This window comes from Macaca nemestrina, chromosome 15, assembly GCF_043159975.1.
Source record: "Macaca nemestrina isolate mMacNem1 chromosome 15, mMacNem.hap1, whole genome shotgun sequence".
NCBI lineage: Eukaryota > Metazoa > Chordata > Mammalia > Primates > Cercopithecidae > Macaca > Macaca nemestrina.
In genome coordinates this window covers 88,423,634-88,449,483 of record NC_092139.1, presented here as the reverse complement: position 1 = coordinate 88,449,483, position 25,850 = coordinate 88,423,634, and the positions used below count along the sequence as shown (strand labels likewise).

At 47.3% G+C, this 25,850-nt stretch overlaps 1 gene segment (V, D, J or C); it reads right to left on the bottom strand.

Annotated features, from left to right (window-relative positions):
• Positions 1 to 20,551: 20,551 nt before the first annotated feature.
• On the bottom strand, positions 20,552 to 22,134 carry LOC112426482 (immunoglobulin lambda variable 10-54-like). The segment is given in 3 exon segments: positions 20,552 to 20,701; positions 21,173 to 21,504; positions 21,626 to 22,134. Coding segments are annotated over 3 exon segments (528 nt in total).
• Between the last annotated feature and the right edge of the window lie 3,716 nt (positions 22,135 to 25,850).

Below are 25,850 nucleotides of genomic sequence, written 5' to 3'. Positions count from 1 at the left end.
CTGGAAAGCAGTAGCTAAGGGAGGGGAGCAGAAGGAGGCCCCACTTGGAGTGTGCGGACATTGGGAAAGGTGCAGGTGCTGGGCCCTCAGGCTGCTTCTCGCCTGAGGGAGGGACAGGTGGAGGACAGGTGCACAGGTGGTGGTGGGCAGTAGCCACTCCTGGGGCTTCCTGAACTCCTTGCCTTTCTTACTGCCTCTGGGACAAGGAGGCCATCATGGGGATGTGTATCTGCTCCCTCCCTCTCCTGAGACTACCTGTATCTCAGGTCAGAGCCTGCATGGTAATAGTGTGTCTGTCTAAAATTGGTCTGGGGGAAGAATATCAGCAACATTAGGGAGCTTGAGCTGCAACTTTATGAGCCAAAAATTGCCTGGCTTGTGATCCTGTTCAGGTCCCAGCATCTATAGGACAAATCCAACATCAACTAAGGATGGGAGTGGATGACAGAGTGATGCACATTGTGGGATCACGTGGGCAAACCTCCTTTTTTCCTGTTCTCTGGACCCAAAGTCTCCCAGCCATGAGGTGAGCATGTGACTGACCCCAGCTGCAACTACAGGGATCTGCATTGTGCTGTCCAAACCGATCAGACAACCCGCTGGTCAACATGATGCTGTCAGGGAGGATGGTGTGAGTGATCTGGTCTAGTTTTCTCAAAGGCAGAATTCCTGGTGGGTTGGTCAGAGTGCATTCCCTCACTCTGGAGCATCGTGTGTGAATGTGATACCTGAGACTCAACAGTATCTTGTTTTCGCGTGGGAATTTAGCCTAGGGACAGGACAGGGCATGGAGAAGAGACACCTCAAATAAAACTCACAGTGGGACTCGCCCCCTGCCATTTGGAGAGAAAAGGGTCCTGTGACAACTTTGAAAGAGGCTGGGAGGCTGTTGTCAAAGTTTCCATCATGGTGATGAGCTCAGGACCTCCCCCAGCCTCCTTGCTCATGGAGGCCCCCACAGCAGGGGGTTCGCATCCACCCCATCCAGTTTTCAAGGCTATTCCTGAGCCGTCTCTCCTCACCCAGGCTTCAGTCCCTCCTCTCACAAACACAGGCTAGGCCTGACCTTTCTCTCCAATGACCCCAGCTGGCCCCATGGCCCTCACGCTTCCTGCTTCCCTGTTCATCTTCTCTGAGGCATCTGGACTTTTCTTCATAAACTTGAGTCAGATCCTGTGTCTTCCTTGCCCGACCTTCCGATGGCTCCTCAACCCCCAACTGAGCTCTCCTCTCCTCACTACGTGGTGACATCATATTGTTGCATTGACATTTTTACTTGATTGCCTTATCTCTTCTACCACCCGGTGTCAGCTCCATGAGGACAGGGTCCCTTCCTCTCTTCTTCATCATGTGCCTTGAACCCCTGGATGTGAGCCTGGCACATAGTAAGTTCTCAGTGAATGGGGCGGATAAACAGACCTTTGGGAGTCGACTGTCCTGAGTCAGACACGATGACCCTGGTCCTGTTTTGACCCATTACGGACTTGGTTTCCAGGACAGCCTGATCTTGGTATGGAGGAATTTCTCTTAATATGAGACAATACAACGATATGTTACTGCCAAGGGTTGGATGTGAGGGTAGAATTGAGAGGACAGGAACACACTCTCCACACTGTGTTCACTGGAGTGAGTTGTAAAATCTAAATTTTTACTCAACAAATGAAAACCAAAGTTAATCAGCTGACTTGCCCAAGAATCGGGGGATGCACAGAGAAGCCCCATTGCTGGATGGGCAGCAGGTCTTTCTCCCACCTCCCCACTGGCCTGCAGCACGGCCTCAGCCTTGATGCTTGTGTCCCAAGGTGAGGAGGAGGAGTGGGGTCCAGGCCACGGTGCAGACTCCCCAGAGCTCTGCTAAGGCTGACAGATGCAGGTGTTTCTTACCCACCCTGTAGTCCCAGAGGAGGAAGGGGGGCCCTTCATGCAAATGTGCTCCTCTTCCTCTGCCCAACCAAATCACTCCCTGTGCCTAAGTGTCAGTCCCAGTGGTGGGGTGACATTTCTGGGAGGGGTTCCTGGGCTGGGCCTGGCCTGAGGCTCTCCAACGGCCCAGAGAGGGCCCAGCTGCTGGCCCAGTGAACCCTGCGTGGAGACCAAGTTCAAGTGTCCGGTTTCCCAGTTGACAACCCCACAGAGTCGTCCGCAGCAGACCAGCAGCACCCCCTTCTGCCTAGGCCCAGGTCCATCGTGTCTGTGACCAGATGCCAGGGGGTCCTGACAGAGGCTTCTGCCCCGACCAGGGCCTTGACCACTGCCTGCTCTCTGTCCAAGGGCAAAGCGAGACCCCTCGTCAGGGTAGCCTCCTATTTTATTTCAGACTTTAGGTTTCTATTTAGCCCTCTTCAGTGGGAACAGGACACACAGGACACCCCACTTTGTGAGAAGTCCTCAGGAGAAAGGCGTCTCTCATACACGTTGTATTTGGGAGCTATGATGGGATAATTTACGTTGACAGGGACAGAATGTCTCCATCCTGCAGTAAAGGAGATGTTGTGAGAATGGATTGGACTGTTGGCTACGTGAGCATCTGCATTTGTAAAAACACATCAAACTGTATAATTAAGACCTGTCCATTTTACTTTACATACGTTATCTTTCTATATAATAAACAGAAAAAATAGAGGAAAATGGCTACTTTTCAGACAAAACCCAATGGAATTTGCCACCAGCAAAACTCCTCTAAAGGAAATTCTAAAGCTGTTTTTTCAGTGAGATGGAAAATAATCTCAGTTAGTAGTCCCCCAAATTAGAAATAAATATTTTAAAAAGTGGAGAAAAGAGGGTAAATGCAAAGGAAAATTGAGTACATGAAACAGTGATTTTTACATCAGTTGGTGTGTACACGCATACATGTTTAAACGTAATGGTGCATGTGCATGTTCTTATGAACACATATTCATAGATGTGCACGCATATTTGTAAACATAGCATAACCATAGGTTTTGATATTAGGTAAGTTGCTAGAGAGTAAATGGAATAGAAGTTTCTGCACTCTGACTCTATACTCCCTGAAGCTCTATTTTAGACTCTGAGCTGCCCTGGTCTTTTTAGAGTTTCCCAAACAATCAAGGGGACAGATTTTCTACCTTGAAATAAAAACTTAATGTAGGGCTGTCCCCGCCTCACCCCTTGGCCTGGATGCTCCCAGGCCAGCAGGAGAATGTGAAGAGAAGAGCTGAGCCTGGGGAGGTTTCCAATGGGGAGAGGACACCTGGCCTTTGATAGGCCCCGGGTCCTAGCAGGTCAAAGCTTTGGGCCAATCAGGGAATAGGGAACTTGCCATGTGATCAAACCCTAGGGAGACCCTGAGTGTTTTCCCAGCTGCTGGGACCGTGTCAGGAGAGCTGCAATGTCCCAGACTGACTGCAGGGCCCCAGTTCCTATCAGGCCTCTGTGACAGGCCTGAGCCCTTCCCCGGAGGGTCCTAGATGGCCTGGATCAACTTTTCTGGTACTGCTGCTCCTCACCTCAGAATGGATTTATCGAAATTCCAAGTTCTAGATGAGCATTGTTGGCCCAGAGGAGACAATCTCGTTGGGACTAAATTAGAGAAGACTTGTCTTCCATCAGCTTTAAAATAGGCTTTTTAATTAGATCAAATAGAGTAACCCCAAAAAAGTAAAACAGGAAAAAAAAGAAATCTACCTTTCTGCTTTTTAATATCCTGGGTGCAAAAACTTAAATTCTTTCTACTGCTCATGCATTGGGTAAACCCCTCACCAGTCGGTTTTAGGCACTTATTTTTTTTTAAATTTTATCTTTTTAAAAACCTTCATTTTGTATTCACAAGTACGTCCCAATGTCCTATAGTTAGTACTGTGCTATGTGGAAATAGTAAGAACACATCTGATCTGTTTTTCAACTATTACATTTTTTACTCATGAATTATCTATACTGGGCCAGGTGTGGTGGCTTATGCCTGTAATTCCTGCCATCTGGGAGGCCAAAGCAGGAGGATCAGTTGAGCCCAGTAGTTCCAGACCAGCCTGGGCAACAGAGTGAGACCTTGTCTCTACAAAAAATAAATAAAATGAGCCAGGCACGGTGGTGCTTGCCCACAGGCTTAGCTACTTGTGAAGCTGAGGTGGGAGGATGGCTTGAGCCTGGGAGTTTGAGGCTTCAGTGAGCTGTGATTGCACCACTGCACTCCAGCCTGGGCAACAGAGTGAGACACTGTGTCAAAAACAAAACAAAACAATAAAGGCCAGGAGTTGTGGCTTATGCCTATAATTCCAGCACTTTGGGAGGCCGAGGTGAACACATCACCTGAGGTCAGAAGTTCGAGACCAGCCTCACCCACATGGCAAAACCCCATCTCTACTGAAAATAAAAAAATTAGCTCGGTGTGGTGGCGGGCACCTGTAATCCCAGCTACTTGGGAGGCTGAGGCAGGAGAATCGCTTGAATCTGGGAGGCAGAGGTTGCAGTGAGCCGAAACTGTGCCACTGCACTCCCGCCTGGGTGACGGAGTGAGACTCTGTCTCAAAAAACAACAACAACAAAAAAAAAGAAATGGAAAGAAATATCCATATTGTATGTTTATGTTATTAATTCAGGATTACACGATAAAACTTTTCCATCCTTTTACTTTCATTTAATGTTTTCTGTAACCATAATTATAGATACACATTAAGGTGAAAAAATATGTAATAAAGGTTTAGTTACACTTCACCCAGTTTTCCCCAAGAGTGACATCTTAAAACACAGTACACAATATACAAAATCAGAATGATGCAATTAACGTTGAAGGAATGCTTTATGCCATTTTAACTAGGTGTTTATTTGTGTTATCATTTTACTTTTGTGTATATACGTCTATTTAGAGTTTATTGTAGAATCGCATGGTTGTTTCTTGTTTTTTATTTTTCTCAATGTGACAAACTGTGTTTAATATATGTGATTAGTTCATTTACATTTAATGAAATTATTCACATGGTTGGATTTAAGGTTACAATTTTAGTATAAGTTTCCTTTTTCTCTATAATTTTTGTTACTCTCCACTCTGTTTCTGCTACTTTTGGATTCTTTGGGTACTATTTAGTGGGGTCTTTTGATTTTTATATTGATTTTATATTAGTATCTCTGTACAGTTTTACATTGGTTGCTGTAAAGATTACAACATGTACACATAACTATTCATGATCTATTTAGATATAATAACAGGACTAATATTTTCCCAGTCACGTAGACCCCTTACAGTCCCCTCTTTGGGTTGAAGTTGTCATATATCTGTATATATTATATTTTTCATAAGTAGAAATTATACCAGAGATGCTACAACTCAGCTTTTGATATGCATATTTTCCAGAACTGAAGAGCTAAAAACTTGGTCTTTTACTACTATATTTATGGTTATTCTTCCTGCATTTTTCAGGTTCAATGTGTCTCTCCATTATCATTTGTCTTCCACCTGAAAATTTTGCTTTAGAGTTGATTTGTTTTGATTTTTTTTTTTTTTTGATGAATTCTTTCAGGTTTTCTTCATCTGACAAAGTCTTATTTTTTTACCTTTTTTAAGAAAAAGAAAATCTTTACCTGGATATAGCATTAGGACTCAACAGTTCTTTCATTCTGTCTTTTGACATTGTAAGAAGACAGCACTGCCTTCTGGTCTAGATGTATACTCATAAAATACCTCTCATTGTTTGAAGGGTTGATTTTCTGTACATCTTCTAAAGCTTTCTGTCTGCTTTCATAATTGTGTCTTTATCTTTGGTTTCAGGAATTTATTCTTACATGTTTGGGCACGTAAAAAACCTACCTGCCTGGCATCACTGAGTTTCTTAGGTCTTTAACTGCGTGCTATTCACAGAAAGTCTTTAGCAGTGACCAGTGCTGGGGAGAAAAGGTGAAGAGCGGCTGCTAATTGTGAGGGGTTTTTTTTTGTGGGGTGATGAAAATGTTTTAAAATTAGATTATGGTGATAGATGCATAATTCTGTAAACACAATAAGACCATTTAATTGTACATTTTATGCGAAGTGAAATGTATCTCACTTTTTCAAATAGAGACAATGTAGGAACAAGGTCCACTGACCCTTTGCAGGGGCCTGTGGCTGACTCTCCCTTCCTCGCAGGCTTAAACTGTAGGATCAGCCACAGGCACACTCTTTGTGCTGAGGCTGACTCAGGGTGGGGATGCTCTGGGGAGTTCTTGTCTCACTTCCCCATGGGTCTGGAGTACTGTGGGATTGTAGCTGCCATCAGCAGACTGACAGTAGTAGTCAGCCTCCTCCTCAGACTTTAGCCCAGAGATGGCGAGGGAGGCAGAGTTGGAGGAGCTGTCAATGGAGCCAGAGAACCGATCAGGGACCCCAGAGGGTCTTTGGTTATCTTTGTAAATCACTGTGGTGGGGGTACTGCCCGGGCGCTGCTGGTACCACTGCACATATCTACTGTCAATGCTGCCACTGCTGCGGGTGCAGGAGATGGTGACCGTCTGCCCCGGAGACCCCGACACAGAATGGGGCTGAGTGAACACAACCTCAGCCCAAGACCCTGCAAGGAGGAGCAACACAGAGATCAGTGAGGTCAGATCAGGGCAGATTCCCAGGGAGAAGGCAGAGGTCATCACCCCAGGTGACATCCAGGAGCCCTCCCTGAATTCCCTGCGGGCAGCCACCTGTGCAGTGAGCGAGGAGGGTGAGGAGGAGTGGAGCCCAGGCCATGGTGGAGACGCCCCAGGCTCTGCTTTCTGAGCCACAGCCAGGAAGCAGCCACCAGCCCTTCTTATCTTTCACTGTAATGTTCAAGGTGGGAGGTCTCCATGCAAATGTCTCCTTTTCTGGAACCTGCACAAGCCCCTCCTTTGACTTCAGACTGGCTCTGGCTGAGAAATGAAGACGCTATTCAAGGAGAAGGGGCTACACCCCGTGGAGGGCACAGAACACCTGCAGGTCCGGGGAAAACAGCTGAGGAGCTGGGGAGCCTGAGCAGGGCTTGAACCACAGCGCCCTCTGGTGGATGCATAAGTCACATTGACCCTGGGCAGGTGCTGGTGCCCAGGCTCCCTGTCCTTCCGTCCTGAAAGCCTCACAATTCCAGCCGCTGTCCAGGGGGTCTCTGCTCAGCATCCAGTGCTGACTGTACTTTTAAACTTTCAAATCTGTTCAGATGAGCGAAAATCCAGTAGAGCCAGCACTCTGGTTAAGACATTGAGATTCACTTTGTGTTGTTGGAGGTGATGAGTATCAGGGAAAACGGGCTCTGTTTGAAGGAAACAGAGGCAAGGTCTCTGCCTTTCCCAGGAAGGACCACATAGGGTGAGGTCATGGGCCCTTCACTGAGAGGAGACCCAGCCCTTCAGGCAGGAAGAGGGAGGAACCCTGGGACCAGGGGTCAGATTTCACCATCAGAGACACCAGGGGAGCAGAAGGACTCTGAGGACACAGAGAGGGATGGGCCCAGGTGTCAGTCAGGGGAAATTTTCATTAGAGCCCTTAATCACTAAGTTTCATGAAGGTAGAATAGAAAGTCAATAGACCAGGTAGTTTTGAAGGAGGCATGGAGAGAATCTCTACAGCTGGTGATGGATTGGCTTTCTGGGTAAGGTTTAAAAAAGTGAATATAGGCCAGGCGCAGTGGCTCATGCCTGTAATCCCAGCACTTTGGGAGGCTGAGGCAGGGGAATCACGAGGTCAGGAGATCGAGATCATCCTGGCTAATATGGTGAACCCTCGTCTCTACTAAAAATACAAAAATTAGCCGGGAGTATTGGCGGGTGCCTGTAGTCCCAGCTACTTGGGAGGCTGAGGCAGGAGAATGGTGTAAACCCGGGAGGCAGAGTTTGCAGTGAGCAGAGATCGTGCCATTGCACTCCAGGCTGGGAGACAGAGCGATACTCCCTCTCAAAAGAAAAAGATGGCCGGGCGCGGTGGCTCAAGCCTGTAATCCCAGCACTTTGGGAGGCCGAGACGGGCGGATCACGAGGTCAGGAGATCGAGACCATCCTGGCTAACACGGTGAAACCCCGTCTCTACTAAAAAATACAAAAAACTAGCCGGGCGAGGTGGCGGGCACCTGTAATCCCAGCTACTCGGGAGGCTAAGGCAGGAGAATGGCGTGAACCCGGGAGGCGGAGCTTGCAGTGAGCCGAGATCCGGCCACTGCACTCCAGCCTGGGCGACAGAGCGAGACTCCGTCTCAAAAAAAAAAAAAAAGAAAAAGAAAAAGAAAGAATATAACCTTGAAGTTCTTATTTGTGGAGCAGTTGGATGTTATGCTGCTCTCATAGGAGGTATTTTCTAGGACCTGCTTAGGATCCTGTGATGAGCGTTAGTTTCTCTGCTTTGGAAAGCCAGGTGCCAGGTAGTGATGCAGATGTCAACATGCAAGGAAACTCTGCAATGCTTGAGCAGCAGGCTGTGCTATCATGGGGTCCTCTGTGGGAATGATGCATTAAATAATTAACGTGGAGCTATAAGAACAGCTGCTACTTTAAGGGGATACAAAGGCACTAACACTCATTTTACATTTGAGGAAACGGTAATTTATGTATTCAACACATAATGCAAGTATGAGTGAAAAGTGTATTTTAAAAGCTACTACCTCTGCTTGATGGCAGGTGACAAAGTCATATGAAGATCACTGAGGGGACTCCGCCCTCAGACCATTGTTGTGGTCACACCATGGGTGCATTAGTAATGAGGACGGTGCTGTGTCATGGGTGGTGTCACCTGGGCATGGGCATTATGTCCTCACCCACTCAGGGCCACTTTGATTGTTAACAATTTCACACTTTCTCCTCTAACCTACAGTACCTCTGTCCTCATTCTCCCTCCAATTGACTTTTATTCCCCTTTCCATGGCCACGACATGATGTCCATGATCAAGGACATCAAAGAGAACTTTTCCAACATTTCCCCCCAAACTTGTACATTTGGGGAATTTGTGGAGGACCAGGATTACCAACTTTACTTTTCTTCAAGTTTTCTTTTATTACACCTGACATCTGCGATTGTGTTCTCATATTATCTCCACATATTTTTAATTCTGTTTTATGGGATTATCTTCTCCTTTACTGAAATATTTTCAATGACATATTTACATGTTCCCGGAAAATATCAGACCTTGAGCTTCTACAGGAAGACTCAGAGATTCATAAAGTGTGCGCTTTTCAGATATAGGAAGGGTACCTTAAAAGGTGATTAATGCTTAAAATGGCACATGACAAAGAAATGAAGACATATTTTAGGATGAAAGTCTATGTTCATCAGAGTATGGTTTATGCTGTGAAGAAACAAGCACTGCCAAGGAGGCTTCTCAGATGTGAAGGCCATCGTAGACCATGAGTCCCCTCCTCGTTTTGTGTCTACCTCAAATGTGACCTCTTTGTATAAGTGAGGAATGGAATGAGGACATTTGGGAGGGGGCACATGAAATGCCACACATTGATTACCTTGGGAGGGGCCCCTTCTCCGTAGGTGACTGTTACCCATTCCCTGTGTTCATTGCACAGAAGTGAGCCAGGCTCTGCATCCTGGTTCTGGACAAAGACAGTGTGACACTTAGGTAGGGGTGAGAGGAGAAGCAAAGACAAAAAAGAAGAAAAATGCATTCAGAGGGGCATGGAGGAGTGTGGTCCAGGGCAAGGCTGTGACTGGGAAACTGACCAAAGGAGAGTGGGCTCTTAGGTGGTGACAGCCTCAGTCACGTATGCCCTACTGGGAGAGTCTGCAGCGCTTCCATGCAACTATCACTTGCAGAATGCCTGCATCATTGATAATAACACATTCTGAGCCTCCTCACTTTCCTTCCCAAGATGTGCACATGATACAGGAGATTTATTTACCAAATAAGTTTCTTAGGAACCCAATTATAATTAGAAGATATTCATCAGTGATCAGGTCAGGGTATGGAAATATCTGGTATAATTAAAATAGAATTTGATGAAAATATAAGAACTAAATTATGAAGATGTGGGCAGAGTCTGAAAACCCCAGGGGAGATGGAAAACCATGACCAGCAACAGTGGGGTTGGTGATGTCAGGATGCTCTTCATGTGCCTGAAAATGACAGGGTATTAGGGCTGGGGGGAGCTTGTAAATGCCCTGAGGGACAGGAGCTCTGAGGTTTGGGGTCCCCTGGAGAGGTTGAAAAGGCAACATGAGGAGGAGCAGGGGAAGGAGGAGCATCCGTGGCAGAAGGAAGGACACCTTGGTCTGGATCACCTGGGATCTGCATGGAAAGACCTGCCCTCCCCTGCCAGGGGAGGCCCCAGGCATCTGCAGAAGCAGGTGGAGTGAATGCCTGAGACTGTGAGGCACTGGATGGGCACAGAGAACCCATGGGGAGAATGACCTGGCCACAGCACAGTCCAGTCCCAGTTCTGTGAAGCCTCTGCGCTCACACACCTGCCATCTGTCATCCTCATGTGACTTCCAATGTGAAACCATCCAACACTCCTCACCTTCACAGCACACTTCACAGCACCCCTCTTAGTCACAGATCTCTGTCCCCACTTTCCCTTCCCAATGCTGTGGTCGCTACTGACAGAGACCTGAACTGTGCTGACTTTGTTGCTGCTGTTGCTGCTGCTTGTCAGTTCAGAATAGAAGCAGGTGGCAGGTCGGGAATTCTCCATGGGGTGAGGAGGCATCAACAATCTCATTGCATATGAAGGCCAGAACCTAGCAGGCAGCGTTCTCATGTGGATTGTACATTACCAGTGAATACCCATGGATCCATGCGGGGATGCCCAGCACCGCTTCCTGGGGTCCACAGTGTGGCCTGGGGATGCCTGGGTCTTTTCTAGCCTTTCTCTTCATCTTTGTGCAGTTGAATCCCCTCCTGCAAATGTGTTGCTGTCATGCTCTCTTTCCAGTTCTGACCTGTGCTGTGATTGAGGGTTGGACTCTTCTTTGGAGAGGACTTCCATTTGGGGTGGAAAAGGAAGAAATAACTTTTATCATTCCTATAGGACTAGAGCAGTTCCAGCTACAGGACAGTCACACACTCATGGAGTAATTGCAGCCAGTCCCAAGACAGCAGGCTCAGCCGGTTGCCTCCTGGGAAATTTCTCTCTTGTCAGACCCACAGAGGCCCCTAATGGCCATAGAATCACAACCCTCTACTTTATTGACTGACACAGCTGAGCACGCCGGGAAGGTCAGGCTTCTTCTGATGCCTTTTCCCACCCTGAGGAAGGGAGGCGGGTGTGGTTGGACTGCTTACGCCCCAGCTGCCCTCACGTGGAGTCGTTACAGCCTGGAAGAATCCACAGCTGGCTTCTGCCTCCCCTACTCTATGCCTGCCACCCTGCAGGGACATCACCAACCCCACTGTTGCTGGTCATGGTTTTCCATCTCCCTTGGGGTTTCCAGACTCTCTGCCCACATCTTCATTATTTACTTCTTTATATTTTCACCAAATTCTACTTTAATTATACCAGATATTTCCCCCGATCACTGATGAATATTTTCTAATTATAATTGGATTCCTAACAAATTTATTTGGTAAATAAATCTCCTGTATCATGTGCATGTCTTGGAAATGAAATTGTTGCCCACATAAACGTGAGGAGGCTCAGAATGTGATCAGGGACCCCAGAGGGTCTTTGGTTATCTTTGTAAATCACTGTGGTGGGGGCACTGCCCGGGCGCTGCTGGTACCACTGCACATATTTACTGTCAATGCTGCCACTGCTGCGGGTACAGGAGATGGTGACCGTCTGCCCCGGAGACCCCGACACAGAATGGGGCTGAGTGAACACAACCTCAGCCCAAGACCCTGCAAGGAGAAGCAAAACAGAGATCAGTGAGGACAGCTCAGGGCAGGTTCCCAGGGAGAAGGCAGAGGTCATCACCCCAGGTGACATCCAGGAGCCCTCCCTGAATTCCCTGCGGGCAGCCACCTGTGCAGTGAGCGAGGAGGGTGAGGAGGAGTGGAGCCCAGGCCATGGTGGAGACGCCCCAGGCTCTGCTTTCTGAGCCACAGCCAGGAAGCAGCCACCAGCCCTTCTTATCTTTCACTGTAATGTTCAAGGTGGGAGGTCTCCATGCAAATGTCTCCTTTTCTGGAACCTGCACAAGCCCCTCCTTTGACTTCAGACTGGCTCTGGCTGAGAAATGAAGACGCTATTCAAGGAGAAGGGGCTACACCCTGTGGAGGGCACAGAACACCTGCAGGTCCCGGGAAAACAGCTGAGGAGCTGGGGAGCCTGAGCAGGGCTTGAACCACAGCGCCCTCTGGTGGATGCATAAGTCACATTGACCCTGGGCAGGTGCTGGTGCCCAGGCTCCCTGTTCTTCCGTCCTGAAAGCCTCACAATTCTAGCCGCTGTCCAGGGGGTCTCTGCTCAGCATCCAGTGCTGACTGTACTTTTAAACTTTCAAACTTGTTCAGATGAGCAAAAACCCAATAGAGCCAGCACTCTGGTTAAGACATTGAGATTCACTTTGTGTTGTTGGAGGTGATGAGTATCAGGGAAAACGGGCTCTGTTTGAAGGAAACAGAGGCAAGGTCTCTGCCTTTCCCAGGAAGGACCACATAGGGTGAGGTCATGGGCCCTTCACTGAGAGGAGACCCAGCACTTCAGGCAGGAAGAGGGAGGAACCCTGGGACCAGGGGTCAGATTTCACCATCAGAGACACCAGGGGAGCAGAAAGACTCTGAGGACACGGAGAGGGGTGGGCCCAGGTGTCAGTCAGGGGAAAATTTCATTAGAGCCCTTAATCAGTAAGTTTCAGGAAGGTAGAATAGAAAGTCAATAGACCAGGTAGTTTTGAAGGAGGCTTGGAGAGAATCTCTACAGCTGGTGATGGATTGGCTTTCTGGGTAAGGTTTAAAAAAGTGAATATAGGCCAGGTGCGGTGGCTCACGCCTGTAATCCCAGCACTTTGGGAGGCTGAGGAAGGCGGATCACGAGGTCAGGAGATCGAGACCATCATAGCTAATACGGTGAAACCTCGTCTCTACTAAAAATACAAAAATTAGCCGGGAGTATTGGTGGGTGCCTGTAGTCCCAGCTACTAGGGAGGCTGAGGCAGGAGAATGGCGTGAACCCAGGAGGCGGAGTTTGCAGTGAGCAGAGATCGTGCCATTGCACTCCAGCTTGGGCGACAGAGCGAGACTCCCTCTCAAAAAAAAGAAAAAAGAAAGAAAGAAAGAAAATATAACTTTGAAGTTCTTATTTGTGGAGCAGTTGGATGTTATGCTGCTCTCATAGGAGGTATTTTCTAGGACTTGCTTAGGATCCTGTGATGAGCGTTAGTTTCTCTGCTTTGGAAAGCCAGGTGCCAGGTAGTGACGCAGATGTCAACATGCAAGGAAACTCTGCAATGCTTGAGCAGCAGGCTGTGCTATCATGGGGGACTGTGTGGGAATGATGCATTAAATAATTAACATGGAGCTATAAGAACGGCTGCTACTTTAAGGGGATACAAAGGCACTAACACTCATTTTACATTTGAGGAAACAGTAATTTATGTATTCAACACATTATGCAAGTATTGGTGAAAAGTATGTTTTAAAAGCTACTACCTCTGCTTGATGGCAGGTGACAAAGTCATATGAAGATCACTGAGGGGACTCCACCCTCAGACCATTGTAGTGGTCACACCATGGGTGCATTAGTAATGAGGACGGTGCTGTGTCATGGGTGGTGTCACCTGGGCGTGGGCATTATGTCCTCACCCACTCAGGGCCACTTTGATTGTTAACAACTTCACACTTTCTCCTCTAACCTACAATACCTCCTTCCTCATTCTCCCTCCAATTGACTTTTATTCCCCTTTCCATGGCCACGACATGATGTCCAAGATCAAGGACATCAAAGAGAACTTTTCCAACCTTTTCCCCCCAGTCTTCTACATTTGGGGAATTTGTGGAGGAGGACCAAGATTATCAACTGTATTTTTTTTTCAAGTTTTCTTTTATTACACCTGACATCTGCAATTGTGTTGTCATATTATCTCCACGTATTTTTAATTCTATTTTATGGCATTATCCGCTCCTTTACTGAAATATTTTCAATGACATATTTACATGTTCCTGGAAAATATCAGACATTTAGCTTCTGCAGGAAGACTCAGAGATTCATAAAGTGTGTGCTTTTCAGATATAGGAAGGGTACCTTAAAAGGCAATTAATGCCTAAAATGGCACATGACAAAGAAATGAAGATATATTTTAGGACAAAAGTCTATGTTCATTCATCAGAGTATGGTTTATGCTGTGAAGAAACAAGCACTGCCAAGGAGGCTTCTCAGATGTGAAGGCCGTCGTAGACTATGAGTTCCCTCCTCGTTTTGTGTCTACCTCAAATGTGACCTCTTTGTATAAGTGAGGAATGGAATGAGGACATTTGGGAGGAGGAACATGAAATGCCACACATTGATTACCTTGGGAGGGGCCCCTTCTCCGTAGGTGACTGTTACCCATTCCCTGTGTTCATTGCATGGAAGTGAGCCAGGCTCTGCATCCTGGTTCTGGACAAAGACAGCATGACACTTAGGTACAGGTGAGAGGAGAGACAAAAAAGAAAAAAAAAATGCATTCAGAGGGGCATGGAGGAGTGTGGTCCAGGGGCAGGGCTGTGACTGGGAAACTGGCCAAACGAGAGTGGGCTGCTCACCGGGTCCCAGGGGAAGTCAGGATGCTCTTCATGTGCCTGAAAATGACAGGGTATTAGGGCTGGGGAGAGCTGGTAAATGCACTGAGGGACAGGAGCTCTGAGGTTTGGGGTCCCCTGGAGAGGTTGAAAAGGTAACATGAGGAGGAGCAGGGGAAGGAGGAGCATCCGTGGCAGAAGGAAGGACACTTTGGTCTGGTTCACCTGGGATCTGCATAGAAAGACCTGCCCGCCAGGGGAGGCCCCAGGCACCTGCAGAAGCGGGTGGAGTGAATGCCTGAGACTGTGAGGCACTGGATGGGCACAGAGAACCCATGGGGAGAATGACCTGGCCACAGCACAGTCCAGTCCCAGTTCCGTGAAGCCTCTGCGCTCACACACCTGCCATCTGTCATCCTCATGTGACTTCCAATGTGAAACCGTCCAACACTCCTCACCTTCACAGCACACTTCACAGCACCCCTCTTAGTCACAGATCTCTATCCCCACTTTCCCTTCCCAATGTTGTGGTCGCTACTGGCAGAGACCTAAACTGTGCTGACTTTGTTGCTGCTGTTGCTGCTGCTTGTCAGTTCAGAATGGAAGCAGGTGGCAGGTCAGGAGTTCTCCGTGGGGTGAGGAGGCATCAACAATCTCATTGCATGTGAGGGCCAGAACCTAGCAGGCAGCGTTCTCATGTGGATTGTACATTACCAGTGAATACCCATGGATCCATGCCGGGATGCCCAGCACCGCTTCCTGGGGTCCACAGTGTGGCCTGGGGATGCCTGGGTCTTTTCTAGCCTTTCTCTTCATCTTTGTGCAGTTGAATCCCCTCCTGCAAATGTGTTGCTGTCATGCTCTCTTTCCAGTTCTGACCTGTGCTGTGATTGAGGGTTGGACTCTTCTTTGGAGAGGACTTCCATTTGGGGTGGAAAAGGAAGAAATAACTTTTATCATTCCTATAGGACTAGAGCAGTTCCAGCTACAGGACAGTCACACACTCATGGAGTAATTGCAGCCAGTCCCAAGACAGCAGGCTCAGCCGGTTGCCTCCTGGGAAACTTCTCTCTTGTCAGACCCACAGAGGCCCCTAATGGCCATAGAATCACAACCCTCTACTTTATTGACTGACACAGCTGAGCACGCCAGGAAGGTCAGGCTTCTTCTGATGCCTTTTCCCACCCTGAGCAAGGAGGCGGGTGTGGTTGGACGGCTTACGCCCCAGCTGCCCTCACGAGGAGTCGTCACAGCCTGGAAGAATCCACAGCTGGCTTCTGCCTCCCCTACTCTATGCCTGCCACCCTGCAGGGACATCACCAACCCCACTCTTGCTGGCCATGGTTTTCCATCTCCCTTGGGGTTTCCAGACTCTCTGCCCACATCTTCATTATTTACTTCTTTATATTTTCATCAAATTCTATTTTAATTATACCAGATATTTCCCCCGATCACTAACGAATATCTTCTAATTATAATTGGATTCCTAACAAATTTATTTGGTAAATAAATCTCCTGTATCATGCGCACGTCTCGAAAACAAAATTGTTGCCCACATAAGCGTGAGGAGGCTCAGAATGTGCTATTAGCAATGATGCAGACATTCTGCAAGTGACAGTGTGTGGAAGGGCTGCAGACTCTCACCGTGGGGCATACATGGCTGAAGCTGTCACCACCAGTGCTGGCTGTTGTCAAAAACAGCAGGGGCCTAGTGGGAGCCCAGGCAGCACAAGCAGAGGGGATTTTCCCACTGGCCTACAGCACGGTGTAAGCCATGCCCTGTCAGCCCATCTGAGAGAGGTGATCAGCCCCATCCTCAAAGTGAAGACCAGAGAGGACCAAAGAACTTGAGCCTCTGGAGGAGCCTCTCAACCCAGAGAATTGTCTGGGGACCCCAGAGGCCTGGTAGTCATTTCAGAGTAAGCAGAATCTCAGAACATAGGTGGAGGGCTCCCTGGATTCTGTGGGGGATAGATTTTTGCCACCGATATGAAAGCCGATGCTCTGAGGGCAGGTGAGTGTGTTTGAGCTGCATGAAGATGCTGGGAGTGAGGACACCTGGGTCAGCCCAGCCTCGGAGAGGGAACCTGGAAATGCAAACATTTGCACTGTGGAAGCAGGTGTCAGGGTTAAGCTGTTGGCGGGTCTGAGCCAGAGGGGCTGATACAAGCTGGGAACTGCCCCAGGACTCTAGGCCTTGGCCCTACATGTGCAGGGAGTGAGGAGGACAAGCATGAGAGCGATCCAGGCCATGGTGGGCACAGTCCCCTGTGGTCCAGTGGGATGGATTGAGCTTATTCCCTGCTGGGGGCCTCAGTCAGGAGGAGCTGGTCATACCGATGTGGCCCCAGCTGCTGTCTGACCCACCTCTCCCTGAGCACTGAATAAGGATGGTTTGCTGAGGGTCTTGTGGGTAGGAAGGGCTAACAGGCAGCGAGACTCTGTCTGCCCCACGGAAGGTCCTGTGAGGGAAAGCTGCCGGGACAGCTGGTAGGACTGTGAGCAGGGGCTCTGGTAGGCTAGAGAGGACCCTTCTCTGAGTGCCCATCACAGCCCAGGCTCACTGAAACTAGAGGACGCCCCTACTGAGCCCTCCATGAGAGCACCCAGTGCAGTCCTCGGTGATCCTCCCATCCTCAGTCCATCTTCTGTGTTCTTGGGGGGTCTAAGACTTCCTGTCATCTGACTGTTCACTGTCATTTAACAAACAGTAATTGAAAAACCTGAATGGCCAGTGCTCTGATCAGCTCCAAAGTACTTTATATTAATATATTCCACATATTTATGGACAACACACTATCAGAGCATGAACAGACATGGAAGAAACTTAAATGCTTATTAACAAGTAAAAGAAGCTGACCTGCAAAGTGACATGATACATGATTCCAAGTATATTACAGTTCAAAAAGGGGGAAATCATTCCAAGTATGTTACAGTGAAACAAAGGAAAAAAGTAGAAAGGTTATCGAGTTCCAAAGATTAGGGGGAGACAGACAAATCAGATTTTTAGAGAAGTGACAATACACTGCATGATACTGTAATGATGGATATATGTCATTATATATTTGCCCAAACCCATAGCCATAGAATGTGCATCAACGAGATAAATTCCTTAAGGAAGCTACTGACTTGTGGTGATGATGACCTGGCAATGTGGTTCATCAATTACAGAACGTGTACATTTCTGGTGGGACCCATTGATAAGGGGTAGGGTGGACGTGTGTGGAGTCAGGAAGGATTCGGGATATCTTTCTACCTTCCTCTCTATTTTACTATGAACTTAAAACTGCACTAAATTGGTGGCCAACAAAACTGTGGAGAAATGCTCATCATCACTAATCATCAAGATACGCAAATCAAAGCCACGATGAGATGCCATCCTGCCACACCAGTCAGGATGGCTATAATTAGAGTAAAAAAAAAAACAGCTGAGAAGGTTGTACAGTAAAGAAAACATGTATACACCGTTGGTGGGATGGAAATTATTTCAGCCATTGTGGAAAGCAGTTTGGAGACTTCTCAAAGAACTTAAAACAGAACTACAATTTGACCCAGCAATCCCATTACAGGGTATCTATCCAAAGACAAATAGATCATTATACCCAAAGGCCAGATGCACTTGTAAATTCACCACCACACTATTCACAATACCAAAGACACAGGATCCACCTAGGTGCCCGTCATTGGTGGATTGGATAAAGAAAATATAGTTTATATCCCCCGTGGAATACTATGCAGCCATAAAAAGGAGTAAAATAATGTCCTTTGAAGCAACATGGATGGAGCAGGAGGACATAATCCTAGGCAAACTAACACAGGGACAGAAAGTCAAATACTACATGTTCTCATTTTTAAGTGGGAGATAAACATTGAGCACACATGGACATAAACATGAGAACAATAGACACTGGGCACTACTAAAATGGGGAGGGAGAGGAGGGAATGGTGTAAAAACTACCTGTTGGGTACAATGCTCACTACCCGGGTGCAATACACCCATGTAACACACCCGCACATGTACCTGCTGTATCGAGAATAAAAGTTGAAATTTAAACTAAAAATATGTATTAAGAACAATTTAGAAAGATAAAATTATACACCTCAACATCACACAATATAGCCTTGGAACAAACTTGCACATGTACCACCTGAATTTAAAATAAAAGTTAAAATTGTAAAAATAAAATAAACATATTAATGCGAACATTTAAAATAAAATGTTAGCTAACTCATTTGAGGGGCTGAGGCAGGAGGATCGCTTGTGCCCAGGAGTTCAAGACCAGACTGGGCAATATGTTGAGACAAATAAAATTTGTTTTTAATTAGCCAGGCATGGTGGCACCCACTAGTAATCCCAACTACTCAAGGAGCTGAGGTGGGAGGTTCACTTGAGCCAGGAAATTTGAGGAACTGACTGATTTCAACAGCAGATTTACAAATTTCTACACCATTGTGAAGTGGAATTTATACTTAAAATAATGGTTGACTTCAACATTAATAAAGGTTTGGTATAATACCGTATTATTATATCACAACAAAAGATCATATTGTATTAATAGATTCTTAATGAGTTTGGCAAATTTTAACATCTATCCCTAATAAAAATCAGTTAAGAATACAGAAATAGATAAATCTGTTTATGATATGGCAACACACGTGTGTGCACGTGTGCATGTGTGTGCACACGCGCACGCGCGCACACACACACACACACACACACACATATCTTGGTCCAGAGTCAGCGACTTATTGTATGGAGGACATTTTCCCTGAGACCAAAAAAAATGCAAAGGTACCCCTTACCTCACTCATTACTCATCACTGCTCAGAAAATATTAGACAAGAAAATTAAATAAAATATATTAATGGAGAGATGTCTGCCCCGATGGGAATAGACAGCGTGAAAGACCAAATGCATTTTATGGTCTTAGATCTTTGGGTTCTTGTGCCGGAAATGACAGCATGAGTATCCCCAATGAGCACATGGTTGGTCACAGGTGATGAAAGGGAAGGAAACCACTGGGTAACGCAAGCAGAAGGGAGAACCTTAGCCCACTTTTCTCAGGGCCAGGAGGAATATTTCAGCTCTGAGGCTATTATCCTAGGTCTGCGATGATGATCAGCCTCCTGCCCAGGGTGCAGCAGAGTAAACAGCCATCAGCACCTTCCCAGTGCTTCCGGATGGGAGCGGCTGGTGCCAGACTGCGTCAAAGCTACCCACATTTCTCGAGCTTCCCTTAGACAAGACAGTGAGCTCTGACCAAGTGACCACAGCACTGACACAGAGTCTGGGGTCTCAGCTCACTTGTGCCTTGTGAGCCAGAGTAAGAAGGCAGGTCTTGTGTGACCTCAGCGGCCTCTTCCTCTAAAGCCCTGACAAATGCCCATTTATAAAGAACTGGGGGAGAAAGGCCCCAGGGTGTGGTGGGGACGCCTCAGAGCTCTGTCTCCAGAAGCCCCACTGTGGGGAGGATGCCCACAAGCTGCGTGATATCCCCTGGCCAGGCTCTCCTAGGAGCAGAATCACTCCATCCATATACACCCTGGGTTCTCACCGCGTATCAGCACTTCCTGAACCAGACTTGGGCAAAGACTTTAAAGAGATAAGGGGGAGATGCCTCAAATCTAAAGCAACGCAATGGGAAAGGCAGACTCAGGAGGTGACAGGGCAGTGGGGCCCCACAGGTGGAGAAAAGTCACACATCAGTGAGGACACTGTTTGGTCAACTTCCGTAGAGTCAGCCGACTGCTTTACCAGCTGTCTGCATAGCGGATAAAGCAGGAGGTTTTCCAGGTGTCACTACCCAACAACAGAGTGAGAAGGATCCTCCACGCACCCATCACTGGAAGAGCGATGCTCTCATGCATGGACTTTTATCTTGATGGAAAATTATCCTGTAAACAGCTATATAGCTTTTTTCTGTTTCTCAAACTGTCAACATCTCTGTCAACTGTAGCCCAGAGCTCCAACTTCACCTGCTCTCTCCACACACTGCCCATGGCTGTTAGAGGACGGCGATGAGGCAAAAGAAGAGCACGCCTGGGAACACTGTTTTCAGTGTGCGGGTGTTGAGGTGCACAGTAATGTGGGGCTCAGGAGGCCTCCACCAAATGTGGTGGACACGTTTGGATCTGGAGGAGTCGTCTCGGGATCCCTGTGGCAAGAGGGGAAGGGGATTCTAATGAGAAGATGGCATAAGCAGGCCACAGAAGGGAGGGGCTGCTGGTGGCCCGGCTGAATGGACTCTTAAGGCCAGAGAGCTGCACCTTCAGGGCATTGATGCCAGAATCTTCAAATGGAATGGATAAGAAAACTCGGGAATAAGAAATATTTCCTTAGTTAAACCTAGTGTTTCTTTTTTACAAACTGCTAGTGCATGTGTATGTTCATGCACTAGTTTTATATACATGTAACTACTAATAAACAATGATGCTCCCTACACACATTTGTTAATAAGGCAGGCTTGCTAATTTCACTTCATGTTCCTATTTTTAACAGTCCTAAATAGTGTACACTATTGTGAATGCATCCCTTGTCTTTTGGGGGGGAGTCCAGTTTAAACAGTGCTCTGTGAGGTCCCCACGTGTTCAGTGAGGCCAAGGGAGCTCCTGAGTTTTTATCTCACTTCCCCACTGGCCTGAGGCACTGTGTGAGCACTGAGGCTGCTGTCCCATGCTGAGCAGTAATAGTCAGCCTCATCCTCAGGTTGGACTCCGGTGATGGTCAGGGAGGCTGTGTTTCCTGACCTGGATGCAGAGAATCTCTCTGAGATCCCCGAGGGCCGGTTGTTATTCCTGTAGGACAGCAGTTTGGGAGGGTGGCCCTGGTGCTGCTGCAGCCAAGCTGCTCCCTGGTTGCCAACATTGTTGCTGTTTCCAGTGCAGGTGAGCGTGGCCGTCTGTCTCAAGCCCTTGGACACTGAGGGTGGCTGAGTCAGCCCTGCCTGGACCACTGGCACTGTAAGGGGGACAGAAAGGAATGTGAGAGCGGGATCAGAGTCCACTGAGCCAGGGAGCGGAGGAGCTGTAACAGAGGTGGGTGTGGATCCCCCGTGTCCCTGGGTAAGGTCCACTCTCACCTGCAGAGTGAGTGAGGAGGGTCAGGAGGAGCAGAGCCCAGGGCATGGTGCGGATTCCCACTGTGCTTGCCGAAGCTCTGCTTTGGAGACTGAGCTCCCCTAAGTCTCTTTATAGCTCCCAAAGCCTTTGGGGGTGGAGTCACAGCATTTAAATAAGATCTTGCTGTCTGACTTTTCCTGGGCCTCCACGCCCTGGTTACTCACAGATCTGAAGGAGAGAGGCAGGAGACAGATCTGAAGGAGAGAGGCAGGAGACAGATCTGAAGGAGAGAGGCAGGAGACAGATCTGAAGGAGAGAGGCAGGAGACAGATCTGAAGGAGAGAGGCAGGAGACAGATCTGAAGGAGAGAGGCAGGAGACAGATCTGAAGGAGAGAGGCAGGAGATGAGCTGACCCAGGGGTGGAGGTGGCCTGGCTCATGGTGACCCCTGGGTCCCAGCAGGTCCGAGTTGCAGCCCAAACCGCGTCTCATGAGCACCCTGATGGCTAAACTTCCCTGCAGGCCTTGAGTGGTTTCCAAGCTGGGTGGAGCCATCTCAGGAATTTCTCCCACTGTCCCAGTCTGTCCAAGATCCCAGACCCTTCTTACCTCTCTGACACACCTGGGCCGTGGTAGCCAGAGAGTCACTGGCCATCCTGATCCTCTTCCAAAGCTGCTCTTGATGCTGGAGAGGGACCCAGGGACCCTGAGAAATCTAAAGAAAAGGGGTTTCTGGCAAAGCAATGCCCTTCTCACTAACAATGAGCTGCAGAGAGCGTATCGTCCACTGCATCAGCACATGTATCCTCGCTTTACTTAATCATCTGTTACAACCCCCACATCGAGAATATTTTTCTGTTTTAAATTTTTGGAATTTACTCATATAATATTATTAGCACTATCATCACGAGACACTAAAAGGCCTCTGAATGGATTTATTCCATTTTTAGCCATTATGCGTGTCTCCATCTCTTCCTAAGGCACCCATTTATGTGAAGTAACATGCTTCCAGTCTACTTTCCAAAAAGCCCATTATATAAGCTTGAAGAATTCATTATGCATGCTTCTGCTTTTAAATAAGTGGCACATTGGTTTTTTTTCTTGAGAGCTTTTGATTTTGTTTAATTTGGTGAGAGTTTTTTGTTGTTGTTTTTCAACTGATAAGTGTATTTTTATCCGCGCTGCATAAGAAGTTTTGTTTGTTTGTTTTTGTTTGTTTGTTTGTTTGAGACGGAGTCTCACCCCATTGCCCAGGCTGGAGTGCAGTGGTGTGATCTTGGCTCACTGCAAGCTCTGCCTTCCGGGTTCATGGCCATTCACCTGCCTCAGCCTCCTGAGTAGCCTGGACTACAGGCACCCGCCACCACACCAGGCTAATTTTTTTGTATTTTTAGTAGAGACAGGGTTTCATCATGTTAGCCAGGGTGGTCCCGATCTCCTGACCTCGTGATCCACCCGCCTCGGTCTCCCAAAGTGCTGGGATTACAGGCATGAGCCACCACACCCGGCCAAGAAGTTATTGTATTACTTCCAACTGGCTAGCATTTTATCTTCTACTTGTGTTTTGAATTCCATTTGTGTTGAACACCTACGTTGCTTCCAATGCTTTGCTCCCAATAAGGATCTCTTTATAAACATTTGCTTGTGTCTCTGTACAGGTGGACTTCGGCTTGACAGTGGCAAACACGCTTCTTCTCCTCGTGTGCTGAGGAACTTTTCTCCAGATGGCAGCACTTGTTTCTCCACTCAGCTGTGAGTGTTTGTGATTCCCCACATGCACACTGGAATCTTCGTTTATTTTATTTTGCAATATCATTTTACTGTTCCACACTCTCAATGACTTCATGCTTCATTCAGAAGCCAATCCACCGTTGGCAAAGCACCACGTGAACCCGCAGTATCTCCCTCCTTCCCTCCCTCTGCCAACTCTCTGACCATGTCTCCAATGCTCTGAACTAACTCCTTTCCTCTCTCTCTACCCGCCGTCTCTCTCCCCGCTCAAGTCAGAAGGTGACGATGGACCATGTGTGAGATCGGATGGGACTAGGGTAATGGGCTGTATCAAGGGGGCCAGGCTAGAATCTTGGATCTGCACCGCCACCTCTGCTCATACCTACCCACACTTCTTCTCAAGGACAACAATTTAAACATAAATATAAACATAAGAGAATGGATAAAACCTCATCTAGTTTTGAGCGTCTTCATATAAGAGAAAATTTCAGTATTCATCATTGTCTCTTATAGTAGTGAGTTTTGACACTATTTTCTTACGTATACTGTGTACTTCATTGTTTTTTAAACTCAGAGTTTATAGATTTTGATATTTTGTCAACATAATGAACTGCTACATTTTAAAGTGATTTCTGAAAATATGTGAGAGAAAAATAAATGTTGATATGCTACTCGCACAAATAACATTTGTATTTAACAAGCTTTAATTCAACAATGTATAAGAATATCAGAATAATATAAGGTCTTCTTGGTAAACATAGCAACTAAAAATACAAATTATTTTGTATTTTTTGAATTACATTATTGAATTTAAAAGTTTTACACTTTTGCTCATATTGCTAGAAAAATGAGTTATCCAATATCTTTATGGGCAATAAGTGTTCTATTGTTCCATATTAAAAACAAAATGATTCTAGTGGTTCAACCTTAGGGGTATCTTTTCTTTAGATATAAACAGACATTATTAAGAAATTAAGGAAGTATCCTATTTTCCCATATTTCTTAATTTCTCCGTGTGTGTGTGCATACACATGCATGTATATATATACACACACACGCATACACACAAATATATATCATATAATATACGTCTTTATATATGCACATATATATGTATATGTGTAGATGTCCATATCTAGATATTTAATAAAGGAATGGTGGTTAGAATTTCCTGAAAATTCATTGAGAAGGCAATTTTTGCTGTGAAATTATTTAATAATGGGAATGAGAGACACTAAATAAATAGCCCTTGACACAAAGGCGTCGTTCTCACCCTGAACATGTTGCCCAGTTTTTCTCTCCCTCCTCCTTTGTGAATCTTTCCATCAGAGATTCTCCTCTTTGATTCCTGTCCCCTGATAGGGAGTGCCACCTCGAGCCATGGATCTTTCAGGAAACACAGGACTCAGGCTGAAACAATGAGGATAACAAAGTGACACTGTGCATAGTGTCCTTCTCTCACCTTCACCTTTTATTGATTATTCCCAGCTAGGACCACAGCTCACACATTTCTCCTGCTCCTGTGGCTGGAATAGCAGGAGACACAAAGTACCAAGGGTGTGTGCCCACTGGAGTCAGAATCGGACCACTTCCTTCCCGTGATGCTCAGATAGACCTTAATACTGGTTCTCCTTCTTCTCCAGGAAGAGCAGCCCTTGGGAGGACCCCGGCGTCCTATGTGCAGGGAGCTTGTGGCGAGCAGGTTTCCCTGCAACAGAGGCAGGGATAGAACACGTTGCACGGGGCTTGAGGAGGGCAGTGGAGCCCACAGCCTGGGTATGGAAGGAGTCCGCAAAGGAAGCACAGTCAAGTCTTGAGCCTCCAGACGGACAAGGACATCTGCCTGGATGACAGGAACCCAGTTGATCAGTCTGGAATGCTCTTTTCTCCTGCTGGGCGGGGCTGAAGACAGTTTCTCTCCGACCAGCTACTGTGGACCTAGAGCGATGACCAGCCTGAGCCGTAGAGTTTGCGCCTGTGTAGGGATGCTTGGGCTGAGAATGTGGTAGCCGCAGGTAGGACCACAGTGCAGGGAGCTGGAGGGGAATGCAAGCCACGTGCTCACATCTGGAGTGGAGGGAAAGCCTCCTGGAGAGAGCAACATTGAAGGCACGCATGGCATTTATTCTCATATAACTGTGCTGTGAAACACCTTACCTGTTTACATTTAGTTGTCAGAAAAACCTCATGGTGACTGAGACAGATGTCAAACTCACCTTTACCCTCCCTTGGCCCACGCCATAGGCGACACGTCCTGTACCATAGCTTCTGGAGTGGGAACCCTGCCATGGAGTATGCGTTAAAGTGGTACCGGCCCATGTGGATGTGAAGACAGCTTTTCCATTCTTTCCCCCTCACCTTCCATTGAGGGGTGAGATGAGGCCCCTCCCTGTTAACCAGACCTGACATTAGTGATCTCTTGGCACTCACAGTTTCTGTGGAAGTGACACTGTGTAAACCAAGTCAGAGCTCTGAATTCTCTGGGACTGCCCAGCTTCCTGGAAACCCAGGCCA